Raw genomic sequence first — 18,651 nt, 5'->3', positions numbered from 1 at the left:
TTCAGTTTCACTACAAAGCATTAATCGTGGGAAAAAACGCTCGAAAATAAATTCCATGATTTTTCTGCAATAAATTACAGTTGTATCCAAGAAATTTCATGGAAGACGATATTTTCTGCGAAATTTTTCCATAATCGATTCAGTAACGTATCCGGTCTTCGCATCATTTTTGTAGCAGATTTATTTGTTCTCTTGACACATAGACTAAAGATTTGAATACAGGTGCAAAAAAAGTCGAACGTAGTCGGTAACAAATTGCGCGGCGCCTCCGTCGCCGTCGCCGATCCCCTTGTGTGAGATGTTGAGACCAGGAAATTTTTCTAGCAGCAGTTCAAGTGTTTTGGGTGCACTGTGACCTGCAATGTGTTCCTGTCATACACGAATCACATGGCTTCCTGGTTTAGTTCTCCAAAAAAAAGGTTGTTACCAAGTTGCGACAAAGTATAAACTGTCATGTCAATTTCTTTAATGTTTATGGCCAGTTTTTACAGTGGCAATGCTCCTGTTGTTCCTTTATGTTGCAATTCATGTGTATTACTCGTGTTGAGTGCAGATGAGAAATGTAAAACTGCTAAGGTCCCCATTCTTACGGAACGACCGAGGCGCATAATTTAAATTCAGCGCTCTTATTGGGACATCTTTAAGATCAATTGGGAGGAGTTGGATTCATAAGAGTTTGATTTTTGCCGCATGCCGTAACGTTGGCTCGTACTCGTTCTTGATGTTTGCTCTCATATTTCATAAACAGTGTAATAATAATGTCAAATTATTATTAATCAGGTCCATATTGATGTTCATAACATCTTTCATGTGTAGATGACGTCATGTACAGCAAAGAATGAGAAACAAATTTCATTTCTGATTTTTTTTCATTTTTCTTTGAATTGACGATGTACGACTGAAAATCTTCTGAAAACGACAGACCTATTTCTGTTGACAAGTCGATCAAAAGGTATTCGTTCCATTAAAAAATATATAAATGAAAAAATAATAGTAAACGACTCTACATATTTCTTCTGAGATATTTCATATCCTAAGATAACTATACCACTTAGGAAAATTTTCTCACTTTCTGAGAAATGGATTCTATAATATGTTACGTTTGTATTTGACTTATTTCTGTTCTTTTATTTGTGCAGCTATAACCTAAACGCTTATTTCCCAAAATTGTACCTTATTTCTAGTTATATATTTGTTTTATTATTATTTTATTTTATTATTATTTTATTTCTAGTTTATTGGTGTTCCGCGGTGCCCTCTTTCGTGCCCGTCCCCTCCCTTTGCCCATTCGTTAATACATGACTATCGTTTATCGCAGTTAGAAAAAGGATTTGCACGACTTGGACAATTTTTTTCGATTTGATCTGCCATTTTTGAATCACACTACGTGCTTCTTGCGTCCCACAACATCTAACGAGATGTCCTCAGTGCAGTGATTGAAATATTAGTTGTCATTCGTTGATCGAGGGTAGGTACGTGACCACACAAATGGTGCTTCTTATCCGCTCCACTTCTAGTGACGCATTTTCTTATCGAAGATACGTCACGGTCGGCAACAACTACGATAAGTTCGCTATTTTTTTCTGTGAGGGCGTTTTTACGAGGCAGTTTTGTTGTAGTGGAGCAGCGACGACAGCGACTAAATTCTGACCTAGCAAGATTAAATATCTGCCATGTTGTGCCCATCCAGAATTGTTCCTCTTCACACACCTTAGGTAAATATTATTACATTAAATTAATCGACTAACCCGTTGCTCTTCGTTGTCGACGTACGTACGACAAAATACGTACTTTAAATAGAATAAATTTGAAAATATTTACTTTAAATTCTAAAATTAGCTAGTAAGCTAGTTGTTTACAACAAATAAATAGTATTGAAATATGTTGTTTTCTGCTTTATAAGATATGTGACTTAAGATTTGTGTATGACTTAGGATGATTATGTGACTTAGGACATTTGTAAAGAAATAGTGATAGAGTTGCTGCTGTTCCATGTGCCTGACCCGGACTGGAGTGCAAAGGATTAAATGCGTAAAAGTGTCAGCTGTGGTGATTGAATGACGTGAAACAAAAATTCTCAGCGAAATTTCTTTTAAAAAATGGTTTTGCTTTTATCCATGCAAAAACCTCGCCATATTTGTCATAAAATGCTCTTGGTAGCCTCAATTTACTATTATATATACTTGTATTTTTATAGATGAATGTCATGAGTATTTGTTGAAATTTTTTTACGCTTCATGTTTCTTGTTGAAGTCGAGTTATTCGCTATGAAACGGAATCCAGGGGCAGTTGCTGTGATACCGTCTTCTATTTTCCGGCAATCAATGATTTATTAATTATGATTGAAGTATTCTCCGTCTCCATGGATTTGTTTGCGATTTTCTCTGAGAGAAACCGCAACAAACATGATGGTTGCTTCTGTTTCTGCACTTCATTGCAGAATGTGGTTCTACCCTTTTAAATAATCAGAGTGCAGATAGAACCTGGTTATTTATCGAGAGATTCTTCTCGCATTCTTTGCATTTTCACATTGATGGTGCAAGTAATCGAAAATCTATTGTAGTTCTAGTTGCTGCTGAAAAACAACTTGTTTAGTATCCCTAACGAATTTACTGAGAAATTACCGTGGTGCTGCGATCTAATCTCGTTCCTTACGGACATTCCCTTAAAATAAGTGTTCATTCACCCAGTAGAAGAGAAAAAAAAAGAATGTTGGTCATATTCGTTTCTAGATGGTAAACCGTATAAAATACTGGTGAAACTAATAAATTTAATTTTATTACATTTACGTGCGAAAAATATAGGCAATAAAATTGCCAAAAAACTTTACGAAGTCGAGAAATTTTCGCCGTAAACGTAATAGATACCCTTTTTGACCTATCCTGTTGTATGAGGTACAGTAACGATTTGTCAGTTATAAATTCACCTGAAAGTTTTTCTCTGCTTTCCACGAATCTGTTTTTCTTACTAGTTTTAACTGTTTAGAGAGAAGTGAAGATCTGACTTCCACGTTATTCTGTCCAATCTAGAAAAGATGAAAAGATTGTTTCTCTTATTTATTTCATATAACACTCGTCGCAATGGGACCCGTAACATCCTGTGAGAAGGAAATATCGTTTAGAATATAACAAGACAAGAATTTTAATGATGCGATAGTGTTAGCGAATATCAGAATCGTAAAAACTGTGGAAATAAAGCGAAAGAAGAAAGTGAGGCATCAATTTTATTAGGTGTATTTTATTATATTATATTATCACGTTGAAAAGTGTGTTGAAATGGTTTTTCCTTCGTTATCGAGGATAGAAATCCTCGAAATATCGAGGATCACGGCGAGTGCAAAGGCACTAAACTAGATTAGCGTGTGCTTTCAAGTACATTTAAGATTGCTCTCTGTGGCAAGCGTCATGGTATCTCATAGCCAACGGTTTTGGAAGATTTGCTAAACTGAGCTTGACGAATTCTTAGATAATTTATTAGGAGGCGATTGGCATGGAAAAAGGAACTCGGGTTGTATTCACTTCAAAGCGCTGATTCTCACATCTAACATTTACGACTTTTCCCAGATCGACAGGATTTACCTGGTGTTAAAGAGAGAACAGAAGTAGAAATGTGTTGCAAAGTCTGATCCAGATTCCTTCCACGACATTGCTCATTCAGTAGGATAATATTTCTATAACTTCTACATTAAGTGAGGGTTTTGCTGGTGGCTCAGGTTTGACCAAGATGACTCGCTCTCACAGTTTTATTCCCTAGTTTTTTTTTTCTGGAATTTGTTCTTTTAGTTGGTCTTCCCACTAATTTTACTCTCTAGTCAGAGGCTTCTGCAAACTCGCTCGCAATATCGCTAAACGAAACTATGTTGGCTTCTAGGTAAATGTGGTATTTGTACGAATTTCGTTTCTTTTTCTTTGAAGATTCAACTCCCATAGGTTAGCCAATTAAAATTGCTGATATAGGTTGAAAATCTCGAGGTTTGGACCTTCCGTAATTCGGAACACATATTCATGATGTACTCGTTCTAGTTATCTCTTTAAATGTCACGGAATTCTAGTTTTTATATCGTGATTGGATATTTTTCTGCTGCGTTGTGATCTGTTGACTTTAGTTTAAGGTTTAAATTTGCGGTGGAATGCTCAGCTACACAAATATTGTGGTCAATTTTAGCAGAATTTCCACAGATATTGTTTTTGCACACTTCTGGGAGAATTCTAGAAATCTATGTACCATAGATAGCATTTTTTAAACTCTATTATATATTTGTATTGTGTTAATTATTTTATTACCAATTATTTTGTTTAATATTGTATTTTGATATTTACTTATTTTGGTATTTCTCTTAATTTTTGAGTTAAAGTTTAAGTTTAACGACTAATTTAATTAGATTTTCTTAGGTTCTCTATATATGAATGTCCATACAGGGCTTGGGGTTCTTGTAGTTCTTTGCGCAAAATCAAACAACTTGTGTTGTTACAGGTGTTTGTTATTTAATAGGTACTGTATTGACTGCATTCGGAATACGATCGAACTGAATTAAGTTTTTTTGTTCCTTTCAACATGCAAAACTCATTAATTACACACATCAGCTATCAATTTTGGTGTGTTTCTTCGTGACAACCTTCACTAAACACGTGATAACCTTTGATACGAGGAAAAAAGAAATAAATCAGAGTGTTCGTCTGAACTGCACTATCAGAGACCAATCACCTCCACATGACGGCTCAAATTTTTTGAGTGCATATTGTGAACCACAGCGGTGGGGGGAGGTTCTCCAATTTTGCCGTAATGCGGTGCTGTTCGGCAGGTACGACGCGTGTAGATAACGCACTGCTATTTTGATGAGGACCGCTTCGCCAATCTAATTCCTTGTTTACCTTAACATGTATTGATAGTACAAACATGGGAATTTAATGTTACTGCCTACTGGGTGTGGTAAATAAATGGTCAGTAGATCTTTGTTTTATGAGCTCTTCATGGAAAAAATTCCAACAAACTACTTTTTCTTGCCTTGGAGATATTTTTTTATCTCGTGTGAATAGTCTTCTACTGCATTTCAAGTGCATTCTATTTAAACTGATAGTTTTATCAGTATAATTTGGAAATAATCTTTAAGGTGAACATTTTGAAATGATCAAAAATCATCTCTTCCAACACTCGTTTTCAAATGTACCGGTTTTTCATGGTCATTTTTGAAAGTCTTATTTATCGGGGAATGATTAAAATTGAATAATGAACGTGAACGGAACAGGTTGCACTTGCGAAGAAGAGAATGTTTTGAAAGAAAATTGAAAAGAAAAGAAAGAAAAACAAACGAAAAGAAGAAGAATTTTGAAAGAAAAAGAGAACGAAGAAGAAGAAGAGAATGCGAAGAAGAATGAGAAGAAGAGAAAACATAGACAGAGTATGTCGAGGTTTCAAGACAAGAGAACATTCGTAGAAGAGAATGTTTTGAACGTTTTCTCATTTACAGTGCAACAGTTGAAAGTTCGATTTATTGCTGTTGAAGATGTTTTTGATTTTACTAGCGGAACAATTTAAATGTGATAAAGTGGTCGTTATTTCTTCTATTAAAAACGATAATGTTCTGCCAGAATTCTAGAAACAGTTTTAAGTGAATTGACCAGAATTCAGAGGTGTCTATCCTTTTTTCCTTGTTTACAAGTTTTGTGCCTTGTAAATGACTGTTTTAAATTTTATTTTCTGCTGAACTGCCTTCTTGTTGTCTTCAGTACGTTAAAGAAAACGGTTATTTGATTACGGTATCATTTTCATGCGGTCAAGGATGGTTGGAACCAATGTAATTATAACGTATATGTAATTATTATAGTATTATATTGTAACCGCCTATGCTACGTACTTAATACGTAGGTTTTCGTGAACTGACGGTTAATGAGCTTTAGAACAATGTCTTATTTTAGGAGAAGAAGATATGCTGAGTTCGCCATCGGCACGTCTTGTTATGGGATCCCTATCGAGAGGAGGAACCGGGGCCTTTGATCTGTTAGTATCCCCAGAATATTCGGCATAGAATTAAATCTGAAAAACATATGGCTCTTTGGACCGAAAATTCTCTTCAGTTTGTGAATTTGCTTATTTTTTTCTTATATGGAACATTTCTCAACAATGAATTGTTTGATGAGCCGACGATGCGGCACCGTTGACCACACAACGCGATTGTTTTTATTGTGCGCACTAGTTTTAGTTCACCAAAAGTTGTTAAGGATAGCGATCAATTGTTAGAAGTAGTAATAACACATAACAAATTGATCCCAAAAAAAAAAACACTTATCGATACAGTTTTAGCGCAGTTACATTGTTAGCGCATATAGACATTTCTTGTTGTTGTTGTTTATTGTTTGTTGTTGATCTTCCTTCCTTCTTCTTGTTCTGTTTTAAGGAAGAAGCACGGAATAAAAGTGTTTTCTTGTGTAAGAAGTTCCGCCATGATTGTCACATCAAATCAACTGTACATCTTTATTAAAAGCGTCGTAGCGCTCACGTTCAAGTCATATTGTCAGTCGAATCGTCATAATGTAAAGCTCTTTTCTCGATCATTGAGAACCAATATTTTATGAAAGCATAGAGGTTGAGAGAAGTTAGATTTCGACGTCGCTATGCAGCTCGGGATACAATTATTGTAGCTGACAAATTGAATGGGGTTTCTATCGTTGACGATGGGGTTTGGAATGGAATGGAGGAGATGGGCGGAGTTTTTGGCGAATGAGCGGCACATCGACATTCGAATGTCCATTTTGTTCTGGACACGGGCGAGCCGGAATGCAGAACGCGTCGAGACCTTCACAACTAGCGACGAGAAGTCAGTTTCGCGACCCAGAGCTGAAAAATACTGTAATTTAGTGAGAGATCGTGAAACATTTATAGTTAAGCTAGTGACTATGACAGTGCAGAAACGCAATGAATTCGGTTGGAGGGAGGAGTTCTAATGATGAGGATGGTTGCTGCACTGTCCCAAGTCTCAGCACATCTCAATGAGCGAATATAATCACCTTGGTCGTGGTCGCGGTCGCGTCAAATTCGCGTTTGCGAATCGAGTCGGTGGTTGTCGATACGCGAACTCAAGAGTATCACGTGTCGGGTGAATAATGCTGATCATCGTGGATGGCTAGATGAAGCTGATAGTAGCAGTGCACAATTTATAACAGTATATCAAGGTCTTCTAGCAGATCAGCGGCCGCTCCGGCGGCGCTTTTATAGGCGAGCGCACCGACGGCTCCGCCCATTGGCGGGCGAGCGCGCGACGCCCGGCTGCATTAACCCCGCACGTACTTGGCCTATGACGCGACAGACCAACTGGGCCCGGCGCCAAGCCACGCCCAGCCTCGCCACCACACTACTGTTGATACGCGGCGACAGCGGCGTACGGTAACCGGTCCGCTGTGTCTGCGGGGTATACGGTAACGGGTAGTTGCTGGTTGAGGTCAAGGTGGTTGTTGGTGGTGTGCGAGGTTCATTTTGAAGCAGAATAAGTTCGCAGTGACATCTGTAGCAGAGAGGCTATGAGCGTACGGCACATGGATGGATAAAGATCTATTTTCTACGTTATAATTACCGTTGCAACCAACCATAACGAACTCTTAGGTCCGTTGTACTGGGTTTGTTGCAATTTATCCATAATTGGTTACTCTTAGTGGTTTTAATTATTCTCTCGATACGTTAGTGGAGAAATGACGTTCGTTTAACGGATCTCCTTTCATTTTCGACATCTTCCTTCTTTTTAGAGCAGCATTACCATGATATCAGTTTCCTAACCGTTCATAAAGTCCTAATATAAAAATAGTTGGAGTTTTCCATATTATACAGAATAGGTTTGATGTTAAATGAGTAATTTCTAAGGGTTATATCCATGGTTCTCATAGTTATCGCCCCGACGAAAAAAAAAGAAAGAAGCCGTATAGTTATTATTAGGATATTCGTGAAAAGAGGTCAAAGGTATCTACCGTGTGGTCCTTTTTCAATGCAAAATGGAAATCTTACACTGTCCTCCACAAACTTTGAACATTCCCGGTGGTGGTCGTTTTTCTCCTAAAATTGCGATGTGACTACGTTTCAAAGCGCACATCATGCCGCATTGCGTATTTCTTCCGTCATTTTGAATCAAACCAGCGCTACAAGATCATGAATTATAAGGTTCAAAAGTTTTCATTCTTGATTTTCACCTTCTTATTCTTTAGCACCATCAATAGCGTTTAATTCGATGTAGTTTTATAGTTCAATTAAAACCTCTCGCCGAAGAACTGAATTTATTCGCTGGACTACTAATTCGTGCCGTCGCTTCCGCGTTTTCGTACACACTTCACCGTGCTGCTTTTGGTGATCGAATGCAAAGTCAGACAAGTTTCTTTGGAGTTTTCTTGAGAAGAATCCTTCTTATTAATGAGTGCTTATTAAATTTTCTTCTAACATGACGATGGTTCTTGCTTTAGAATAAGTTTAATCGGCTAAGTTGTAGAGATTTAAAAGCTCAATTCGACTTTTTAAGTTCATCATTTCCTTTTTTGCTCTCGTTTTGTCTACAAAGAAAATGACAGCCCTTCGAAGTGGGTGGAGTTTATTTGTGCATTACTTAATTGCTGCATTTTTTAAACTACATTTCTGTATCTTTACGTAATTAAGCCTCGTTTGAGCTCATAAGAAATAAGAAGCATTTTTGCTTGTTTTAAACGATTTTCTTAGTGGTGCTATATTTTAACTTATTAATCAGTTATTTAATTTAAATTAATTTCATCCCTAGCATTATTACTGTATTATATTATTATTCATATTGTTGTATGCATAAATTAATTTTTTTAATCTGCATAATTAAGTTTTTCATATACTATTATTCATAAATAAATGTTCTTTAGATTGTTTATGGGAACTATACAAACTAAAATAATGATTCACTTCTATTGCTCCAGGCGCACATAATACTTATTCTTTTTTTTTTTTTTGGAATTTTCTTGAAACCTCCATTCACGACCTACTTCAGAGCTTTTGCGCTCTCATTCATTCTGAAATGTTTCAATTTCTCCATTCTCTAGGAGTTAAACATTTTTTTCTTGAAAAATTTCCTATCACGTGAATGGAATTCAAATCTTCCTGGTATTCCGCTTGTGAAAACAGATGGGAAATGTGGATAGAGTTGTAGTTCACTTTAGAAATAGCGCTGAGGCCGCGTTAGAAAGGAGTCTTGATCAAATTAGTGTCGTATTCTTCGGTCAAAACTTGTCTCTCCCTTTATAAACGGAGCCTTTTAACTAAATAAGAAGATATATACATGAGTTAACGAAAAAGACTACAAAAAAGTAGGAATAAATAAGGAGAGTATAAAATTATTTATTAAATGCAATAATGCAATAATGCTTTGAACGAATGCGCTCGGTCAGCTTCGCTTTGATCTTGCAAAGTTTCATCTTTGTTGTCTGCCTTTTGATGTCCTTGTTTAGAGATTTCTCGTATTTTCAATGTCGAACTTTTTTTTGTGGAAGCGCAGAATACGAAAAATCGAAACGTGATATGGTGTTGAAAACAAATCAATCCTTAGCAAAATTTGCACTAATTGTGCAGGAATAAATCATAAACTACTTAATCATCCAGGTTCGAGAGCTTACTCATGCGAAATGCCTTTCTTCTCGAATTTGCACTTCAGTCTATTTTTCGCATCGTTTCTTTTTTGGACTGGTGATTTCTTCTTACATATTTTTCTCTTTGAAACCTATAAACTTGACCTTTTTACGTAGACGGTGCTGCAAAATAAAGTAATGTTAATTGGTAATATACATAGTAATGTTACCGAGTATTAGGTGAAGCTCTGTGCTTTTAACTCAGCTTTTTTACCGTTTTTTTTCATCTAAGGGACATAATACGGAAATAAAGAAATAAATAAATATAACAATAATAATAAATAAATAAATAATTAAGGAATAAAGCCTTTGATTATTGTTAATTTACTGGTATTTTATGTGCATATTTATAATTATTTTTATTTAAATTTATGTTTATGTTTAAACTTATAATTATTTACATTTTTTGTTGAAGTAGCGTGAAATTATGTGGTGATATAAGTTAGAAGTTCACGTTTATCAGATATATGAGATATAAAAGAGGATGGGTGAGGTATCCAAAGAGTACTGATACTAATCTAAAGGATTTATGTGGTCATTTCAAATTTACTGCTATCTTAGGAGGTGTTTTAAGAAATTTATTAAAAGAATTTTGTTATTACCACCTAAGATTTAGCTTCTATTCATATCAGTCTCGTGAAGATCCAGAGATCCCGTCTTGTTTATCGGCGAACGTTCTTACAGCGACCATCTTGTCTACGAGCTCATTATATGATTTTCACACCGTTGAACGCATGCAAAACACATAACGTTCATAAACAACGTAAGTATATACAATTAGAGGCGATAACGTATCAATTCAGCCGCTTCGCAGGTCCCAGACCTCAAAGCCGCCGTATTCAGAATATTCAATGGTGCCTAATTGAACGGATGCTCAAAGATTCCGCGAATGACGTCGGTTATGTGAGTTATGAGTCTGTGCATTTGAAGATGAATGATGAATTTTCATTTGGCTAAGAGGGAACGCTTCTCAATGCGGCTGCGAAACCGCAAACATGACGGATGGACAACAGAAACCAGTTGATGTTTTGATACTTTCACCTGTTACAAATGTACAAATTCATGTGACTGCACTACACACACATTGTCAACTTGAACGATCGGAATTAGTCTGAAACAAACCGCTGCATGTCATTCGTTGCTGACAAACAACTTTGAACGATGACGTGGATCCGATTCGAATGGATGAAAAACGCAGGGAAAATCTCGCAGAAAATCCATTTCCACATGGTCATCTTGTGATTTTCCAGAAGAGAAGTTCCTTTAGTTTCTATGTGAAAAAAACCCATGATTGATTCTACATGTAGAAGAATCTAGAATATTTCAAAAACCGGAACAACACCGCGTGATGATCACCAGGTGGGTCTCAGGTGCTGTTCTTTTTTTTTCTTCTTTTGAGTTGCTAACGAGAAATACGTTTAGACCACTACTTCAAACAATCATGGGAAATTAGAAGATACTTTGAATTTTGGTCGATTTCCGTAGGAACTAGATCACCCCCACTGCGACGCAGCTGCATCGCAGTGGGGGTGATCTAGTTCCTACGGAAGACTGCACCGATCGATAAGCGCATATTTGCAGGGAACAGCGAAATGACAAGGGACAATTATACAATATTATACATTATATATTATATAGTTCTGACCTATAAGAAATGTATAATATGTACTGTATAATAATGTACCAGTTACCCAGATATTGCAGAAAAATGCTGTTGGCCAGCACACCGCCACAAAGTCTAACACAAATAGGTCAAATAATTCAATGGAGCGTGGAATCTTCGGTAACAACTCTCCGTTTCGTTACGCTGAACTGTCGGACACTGCCGACCTGAGGTACTCGTGTCATTCGGTGTCACTAGGGCAGTTCATGCGAGACGCAAATTCTCGAAGGATATGAAACATCCTACGAAGAATGGACGGATTCTGCGCGAGCTGTTACTGTGGATCAAGAAGGATGCGCAGAACCGTGTTCGAGGACGACGCGATTCGTCGAAGATCAACCGCATCAGGAAATAATACCATCCTACCGATTTAACTCAAGACTAACGACTCGAGTACGTCATAGTTCCGATTTGCTGCACAAAAACCCTTGTGAAACAAAAAATCTTGACCAAAACAACACAAACAAATTGTTTGTGTATTTTTCCTGAACTAAACTCGGAAGAAGACTGAGTTTTGAGCTCTATATAAAAGTAATACCACTATTATTAAGAGTTTTGTTGCATTATTAAATCTATTTATTAAATCTGTTTCAGTGCGGGATTGCAACGCATGTCGACCACTTCTTTAGGGGAAAAAAAAGTAAAACTAACACTACAGAGAATTTATACAATGCCACTAAGATAATATATACTACAAGATAGAAATGTAGAATTTCGACTAGTAAGTTTTTTTAGTTTTTTAAAAAGCTATGTATTTGTATTGTATTAGCTATATTGTATTAGCTTTCTAAATATATTTTATGAATAGTCAACAGTTGCGCTTCATTAACAGATTCCAGCAGTCTGTAACTATGTTTATAGGGATGACCGTGACGTTCTCGACGCCATCAAAGGCATTACCTCACGAATCTGGAGTGGTACGGATTTGAGGTGGAGTATTCGTATACGGGGTTATAGATTATGGGGAGGAGGGTGATTCCGTTCACTTCTTCCTAATTGCCGTAGAAAACTGCCCGGAAGATGCGCGCGTGCACAAGGCTGGCGCGCTCCAATCGAACTCGTAGAAAATAGCGCGCCGGATCGTTCGAAGCCGTATCTTCCGGGCCGTTTTTTACGGCAGTTAGCAAGAAATGGACCGAATCACCCCTCTATCCTTAATCTACGATCCCGTATACGAATACTCCACCAGAAATCCGTACCACTCCAGATTCGTGAGGTGATGCCCTTAAAGTATTCCTCTCCCTAACATACAGGTCCTCTTTTTGTCAAATCTCCCATTGCGGTCGTCTGACACAAAAAAATACCAGTTCAGTAACACAAACTTATACGCTTAAACTGCGGTTTGAGTATACAAAGCAATGCCTTACGTAACTTCATGTACTTTAAGTACTTCCATATACATACACAAATATGTTTATCTGCTAGTTTTGCTTGTATCCTACGCTTCTATGTGAAATTCGAGTTTAATTTCTATTTTGTTTGTTTTTTTGAATCTCTTTAGTTACCTCGCAGATGGCTTCACAAAGCCCTCATCTGCCTGTAAAATTTCGTTCGATCCTAGAACGCATCCGAACGCCGAAATAAGAGGGCATGATTTCCTCCTCACGAACAACAAGTCGTTGTGGGACCATCACGAAGTGGGCACGCAAAGCGCTTCGAGTCAAAACCGTCGGTGAGGAATTGTTTTGGTGTTTTGTTGGTAACTTTTCCATATGTTTTACGTTCAATGCTCTATCGGAAGTTGAGGTCATGTGAGTGCATTTTTTTTCTTCTGCTTCGATTTTTCTCTTTGGGAAAAGATATGGTTTGCGAAAAAAAAACCAGGCGGTGGCTAGAGCTACAATCATAACACTGGATTTCATTTTTGGTTGAAGTCATTTTACCCGTTGTTGAGACGGGAATGGACATTTTAACTTTTTATCTTAAATTATTACTTGTTACTTGTTACTTGTTTGTCTTCACCATATCGGATGCAATGTATTTTTTTCTCCTCACATGATTCAGCATCGTGGGAACGTGTATGTTGATAGATTGTTGATAGATGTTCTGTTGATAGTTTTAGAAAAAGCCACACATTTCAAAGCGTTAGCTACCGGTGGGTCATACAGCGAGCTCCTCGTGACCAAAAACGCGTGCGTGACATATACGTGCGCAACGCAGTCGTCAATGTGTTCTATTGTCTGAGTTCTTGCCTGGAGCAAAAAAACGGCTGTTTTGTGCAGGTTGTATCTTTTTTTTTTCTAAATGTTAGAGCAGTTAGTGTATTTACGCTTACGATTACGCTAGGTTCCAGTTAGGTCGATCGGTGCATAATAATTGTAATATTAATTTCACTTTTAAAATAATCATAATTCTTGAGAAAAAAAAAAGAAACGCGCGCGTAAAAAAAGGCGGCTTCGTTGCGGTTTAATAGTCAAAAACTTTCATTGTTATTGTTGTTATTGTAGTTTTCAAAATTGTTTCTTTCGCTTTCCTTTTTTTTTATTAAGATAGAATGATTACATTTATTTTTTCTCCACTCTTTGCTATACTACTACGTAACTATATGTTGTGATCATCACTTATATATGTACCATGGGGGTTTCATTCCATAAAACTTGCTTTCCTTTTTCTTTTTTCTTCTGTTTTTTTTCTCTTCATAAGCGATACTTTCAAAAACGGAAGTCGTACAAACTGCTTTGAGTAGTTAATGAGAGGAGTCATCAATCACCATTTCAACAACTTCTTTTCAACTCTGGAACGCTACGCTACGCTATGTTGACGGGAACGTGCGTGCGCTGAAGGACAGCGCGTTGCGAAATTCTTACATTTTTCTTTCATTTCTGGCAAGAAAAAGTTGCACTGTCATGTTTCCGTATCATTTTAGTATCATGATGAACTGAGTGTTGATCGTTCTGTGACTGTACTCTAAAAAAACACATTTCCTGCCGGAAGATTAATAGCTGCGGCAGTCCGAGAAAAAAACGCCGACCAGACAACTATTTTTAGAAACGACTTTACAGAACTTTGATCTAATCTTATTCTTTTTTACATTTTAAAGTCATTAACTGATCAGTACCAGACATTACACTATTCGCCTTAAAAAATGGACAAATAACCACGTCAATCTTTTAGGTGCAATGAACTCATTTTTGGGGTGACTCCAGTAAGGATGAGAAATCATATGAGCTTGTAAAAAGAATGATTTTTTTATAACTAATATTTTCGTTTGTGACTGTGATAAGCGAACGCCGCTTCGACACTTGGACAACAACGCAGACTTTCGCTTTTGAGGTCACTCTCGCCGAATCAGCATACTTTTATGTTCTTGTTTATGTGTGTTGTTTGTTCCCCCTACGCAATTATAAATAAACAACAGTTATATTTTCTTGCTTATGCGTATTACCCGTTGCTGTTGTTCGCGTCATTATTTTAAATTTCGCATGTATTTTGAAAAATTACGTTTTAGACCGTGGTTCATCGGTAGATTATCAACAATAACCCGCCAACATGTCAAATTTCGTGGCGGCGACCGATTTTTAAGCAATTCGATAGTTCTAAGGAAATCTCGGAATCGCGAGCAAGTTTTAGGTAAAAAATCATTCTCATATCTTTTTTTTACCTGTTTTTTTTTTCCTTTTTCGATTATTTATCCTGTGCGAACTATATTTAAGATAAGGAAATCCAAAAACTTCAAAAATTGCCCAGAAAAGGACTAGAAAAGAAAGAGAGTTCTGAAAGCAGGAGGATCGAAATCGATAACATAATTCGAAGATGATCTTCGCCAGGAGGTCCGGGGACAGCGATGTAGCGAAGTTGATTCCTCCTAGCAATACATTAGTCGACATCTTTCTTCCTATAATCCTACTAAAGCTGTTTTGGTGGTTACTACGTAAACTATCACTATGGAACTGTTTCCGCTTTTAAACTGCTGGAATCCTCCCAAGCTTCGTATGGTGCACAGGAAGTTCTCGCTGTTCATTGGTGCCCTAGCAACAATTTTCGATGGTTGACGCCACTGAACGGAAATTTCAGATGTGTCATTCCTTTGTGCTCCACTGGACCGTAAGTTCAGCTGCAGTATGGAAAGTATAGGCGCACTATCTGGCTTTCACATTTATTGGCTCCCGTAATGCTCCGAAATTGATCGGTAAATCTTCGGTGATGTTACTTTCGGATACTGATTGTTGTATTACGCTTATTCAACTATTTTTACCTTTTCGTCTTTCTAGGTTTTTTTTATCACGTTCAGCAGAAAACAGACGCAGTTATCCCAATCGAACTGCGTTTTTTTTCTGTGGTATCTGCATCACGTGCATCTGTCGTTGAACAAGAGAAGCCTATCCTTTGGAAACCGTCCACGGCAAAAAAGTGAGGACAGGCTAACTTGGTTTTTTATTGCAATTCCTTCAAATCAGCGTTGATAGGATGACCTGTTCTCGGTGACTAGAGTTTTTTTTTCCTTACTAAGCAACTAGAACTATTAGGGTGTTCGGAAAGTATCTGCCGAAAATTTCGCAGTAGCGCAGATCTTTTGATATGTTCTGGAAATTCCCGTTTTAAATATATTATATAAGGACACTACCGCTTGTATACACATAACATATCTGGCTCCCTCTTCCTTGCCTATTTCATCTTATAATGGGCGAACATTCTACCCATATTCGACACGTACTCCTTTACGAGTTCCAATCTGGCCATGCTGCTGAAGCCCATCAAAACTTAAGTCAAGTATTCGGCACTGAAGTCCCTTTTGAGCTGTCTGTGCGCGCCTGGTTCCAACGCTACAAAACCGGAAACAAGAAACTCGAAGATGAGCCTCGCTCTGGTCGACCGACTGCAATGTCGTTCGACGAACTGAAGAATCTGGCGGAGCAGCATCCATATGAAGATGTGCGGTATTTTGCTGCCAGTCTTGGCTGTTCGCTGTCCACCGTGAACAATGGACTGCGACCTCTCGGAATGGTGAAAAAGCTCGGTCAGTGGCTCCCACATGCATTGAGCGACGGCAACCGCCAAAGACGCCTGGACATCTGCACTCAGCTGCTCTCCGGAAGTCGCAGATTCGACTGGCTGGACACCATTGTCACTGGAGATGATAAAATAGCTATCTGAATGAGAATACTAATTCTACTTCATACAATTTACTTTTAAGAATAATCATTTGGAATCGACAGGACGGCTCACCTTTACCGACTTTTACCTTAAAACCGCTATATTTTGTTTCTACAACGCATAGTTGTCTCTTTGTTGCAACATATATGAATGGTTGTACGGTTTCTATTATTAAATTAGGATGAAATAATAAAACCGTGATTATATTCGGATCAGAAATTTCTCATCTCTAGAAGATTCCCCCGTTCTCTTCAGAAAACGAGCAAAAAGGTCTTTTTCCTACACATGGACTTATTCGACTGTACCAGTCGCTAGCTTTGGTCGACCTTTCGACTTATGTCTTTGAAGGTTGCACGGGCCAGTGCTGGGTGACCTTTCGATTAAAGGCCGCATATTATTCAATGATCGAATTCCTAGTCTTTCTCATTTAGATGATTCGCCGATGGTCAATTATCGGCGAATCATCTAAATGAGAAAGAGCAGGAAGATTTAGTTAGCTTGTTTTCGCAAACACTGCCATTGTCCCCGAGCTTTTTTCTTTGTGTTCGTCCTTTATGTGACCTTCCTCCTTATCGTTATTACGTTGACACCAATACGCATTTTCATGCTTAAGGTCGCAGTGGACCGCCGCTCTGCATTTGCAACTTCTGGTTATGTGTGCTGTTGATCATCAAATTGGAGGGGGGACGCTCAGGAGGTAAAGGATAAAGTGTCTGGCGTTAAAGACATCCATGAGTCTGAGTTGGTACGGATTTCGTATACGGGATGGTAGATTAAGAGGGGAGGGGGGCTTCGAGTGTTTCGGCGCGCTACTTTCCACAACGAGTTCGATTGGTGCGCGCCAGCGTTGTGCACGAGCCGCATCTTCCGGGTCGTTTTTTACGGCAATTGGGAGGAAATGGACGGAATCACCCCCTCTCCATAATCTACTATGCCGTATACTAATACTCCACCTGAAATCCGTACCAACTCAGATTCGTGGGGTGATGCCTTTAACGGAAATGTCCGTCTTTAATCAATCCACTTGAGATGCGCCACCACGTTCACTTCAATCCAGAATCGTTTGAACGTTACGTTTACGTTACGAACGTGTAACTGGCCACACAATGACTTGCGGGGGCTGACCAATGTGCCAAATCAGTGTTTTTATCCTCCCAGACAGTACCAATTTATCGACCCCGTACGGATGAAGTGCTTGGTCTAGAGAGGATTCGAACCTCCTATCGATCGTGCAAGTGGCGGAACCTCTAATCGACTGCGCTACACACGAGCTAATTGGGTGAAGCCAACAGGACAAGACAAGACATGTTAAGACAAGTTAACACAAAGCAAATGACACACTTCAAAGTATCCTCATAAAAGGATAAAAGGGATAAAGTCACTCGCGTGTCAATCCACCTGGGATGCACCAACTCGTTTTACTGGAATTCGTAATCGTTGAGGTTTTGGAATGCGTGTTGGCCTGTGCAATAACTTTAGGATAAAGTATGCTCATATAAATACATAACAATATATGAATGCTTCAAAACACTTTGGAACGTGGGAAGGAGGAATCGAATCCAATGACGAAGGATTAAAGGCATCACCCCACGAGTCTGGGGTAGTAGGAATTTCAGGTGGAGTACTCGTATACGGCATAGTAGATTATGGAGAGGGGGGTGGTTCCGTCCATTTCTTCCTAGTTGCCTAATCTAAAAAAACGGCCCGGAAGATTCGGCGCCTGCACAAGGCTGGTGCGCTTCAATCGAACTCCTTGTAGAAAATAGCGCGCCGAAACGTCCGAAGCCGTATCTTCCGGGCCGTTTCTTATGGCAATTAGGAAGGAAGAAAGGATTTAGTTAGGAAGAAATGGACGGAATCACCCTTCTCTCCATAATCTACGATCCCGTATACGTATACTCCACCGCAAACCCGTACCACTCCAGATTCGTGGGGTGATGCCTTTAATGGAGTGTGTAACCGGTGTGGGATCTCCAACGCAGTATTTTCGACGTCTTAGGGAAATTCCTCCCGAATATACGCATATACGTTCTGAACGACCAGATTCCCTTGCTGCTACATAGGTTTTGCTGACACCATGGATGTTTCAAATGTAAATTCAAACGATGGAGCTCGAAAATAAAATGTGAAACGGCATTTATATTGTATTATTATTGTTAAAGAATGTCATGATGAGCTGGTCTCGTTACGTGATATGAATATGTTTAATAAAGTCGATGTTGTTTAATGCTGTGGACCATAAATTGTTGTATTATTAGCATGGTTTGAAGGATG

At 38.3% G+C, this 18,651-nt stretch overlaps 4 protein-coding genes across 4 annotated transcripts in view; all 4 read left to right on the top strand.

Moving 5' to 3' along the window:
* The window catches only part of RB195_020122 (uncharacterized protein), a gene marked incomplete at both ends in the record, with an annotated part of 33,750 nt that extends 27,725 nt beyond the window's left edge, over positions 1-6,025 (top strand). Inside the window, one exon of the mRNA XM_064188284.1 lies at positions 5,916-6,025. Within this exon, the coding sequence (XP_064044165.1) occupies positions 5,916-6,025 (110 nt within the window). The remainder of the gene's footprint in view (positions 1-5,915) is intronic.
* Positions 6,026-6,650: 625 nt separating this feature from the next.
* RB195_020121 (uncharacterized protein) lies at positions 6,651-6,941 on the top strand (the record flags this gene model as incomplete). The annotated part of the gene is made up of 1 exon (XM_064188283.1): positions 6,651-6,941. The coding sequence occupies one exon, from the start codon at positions 6,651-6,653 to the stop codon at positions 6,939-6,941; it is 291 nt and encodes a 96-aa protein (XP_064044164.1).
* A 4,443-nt stretch (positions 6,942-11,384) lies between these two features.
* Positions 11,385-15,395, top strand: RB195_020120 (uncharacterized protein; the record flags this gene model as incomplete). The annotated part of the gene is made up of 4 exons (XM_064188282.1): positions 11,385-11,455; positions 12,785-12,955; positions 14,732-14,853; positions 15,298-15,395. 4 exons carry the CDS (start codon positions 11,385-11,387, stop codon positions 15,393-15,395), a joined length of 462 nt encoding a protein of 153 aa, XP_064044163.1.
* A 508-nt stretch (positions 15,396-15,903) lies between these two features.
* On the top strand, positions 15,904-16,377 carry RB195_020119 (uncharacterized protein; the record flags this gene model as incomplete). Its single annotated transcript, XM_013443615.2, has 1 exon — positions 15,904-16,377. The coding sequence occupies one exon, from the start codon at positions 15,904-15,906 to the stop codon at positions 16,375-16,377; it is 474 nt and encodes a 157-aa protein (XP_013299069.2).
* Between the last annotated feature and the right edge of the window lie 2,274 nt (positions 16,378-18,651).

Source organism: Necator americanus, chromosome II, assembly GCF_031761385.1.
Source record: "Necator americanus strain Aroian chromosome II, whole genome shotgun sequence".
Taxonomy (NCBI): domain Eukaryota; kingdom Metazoa; phylum Nematoda; class Chromadorea; order Rhabditida; family Ancylostomatidae; genus Necator; species Necator americanus.
This window is presented reverse-complemented; position numbering and strand designations above follow the sequence as displayed.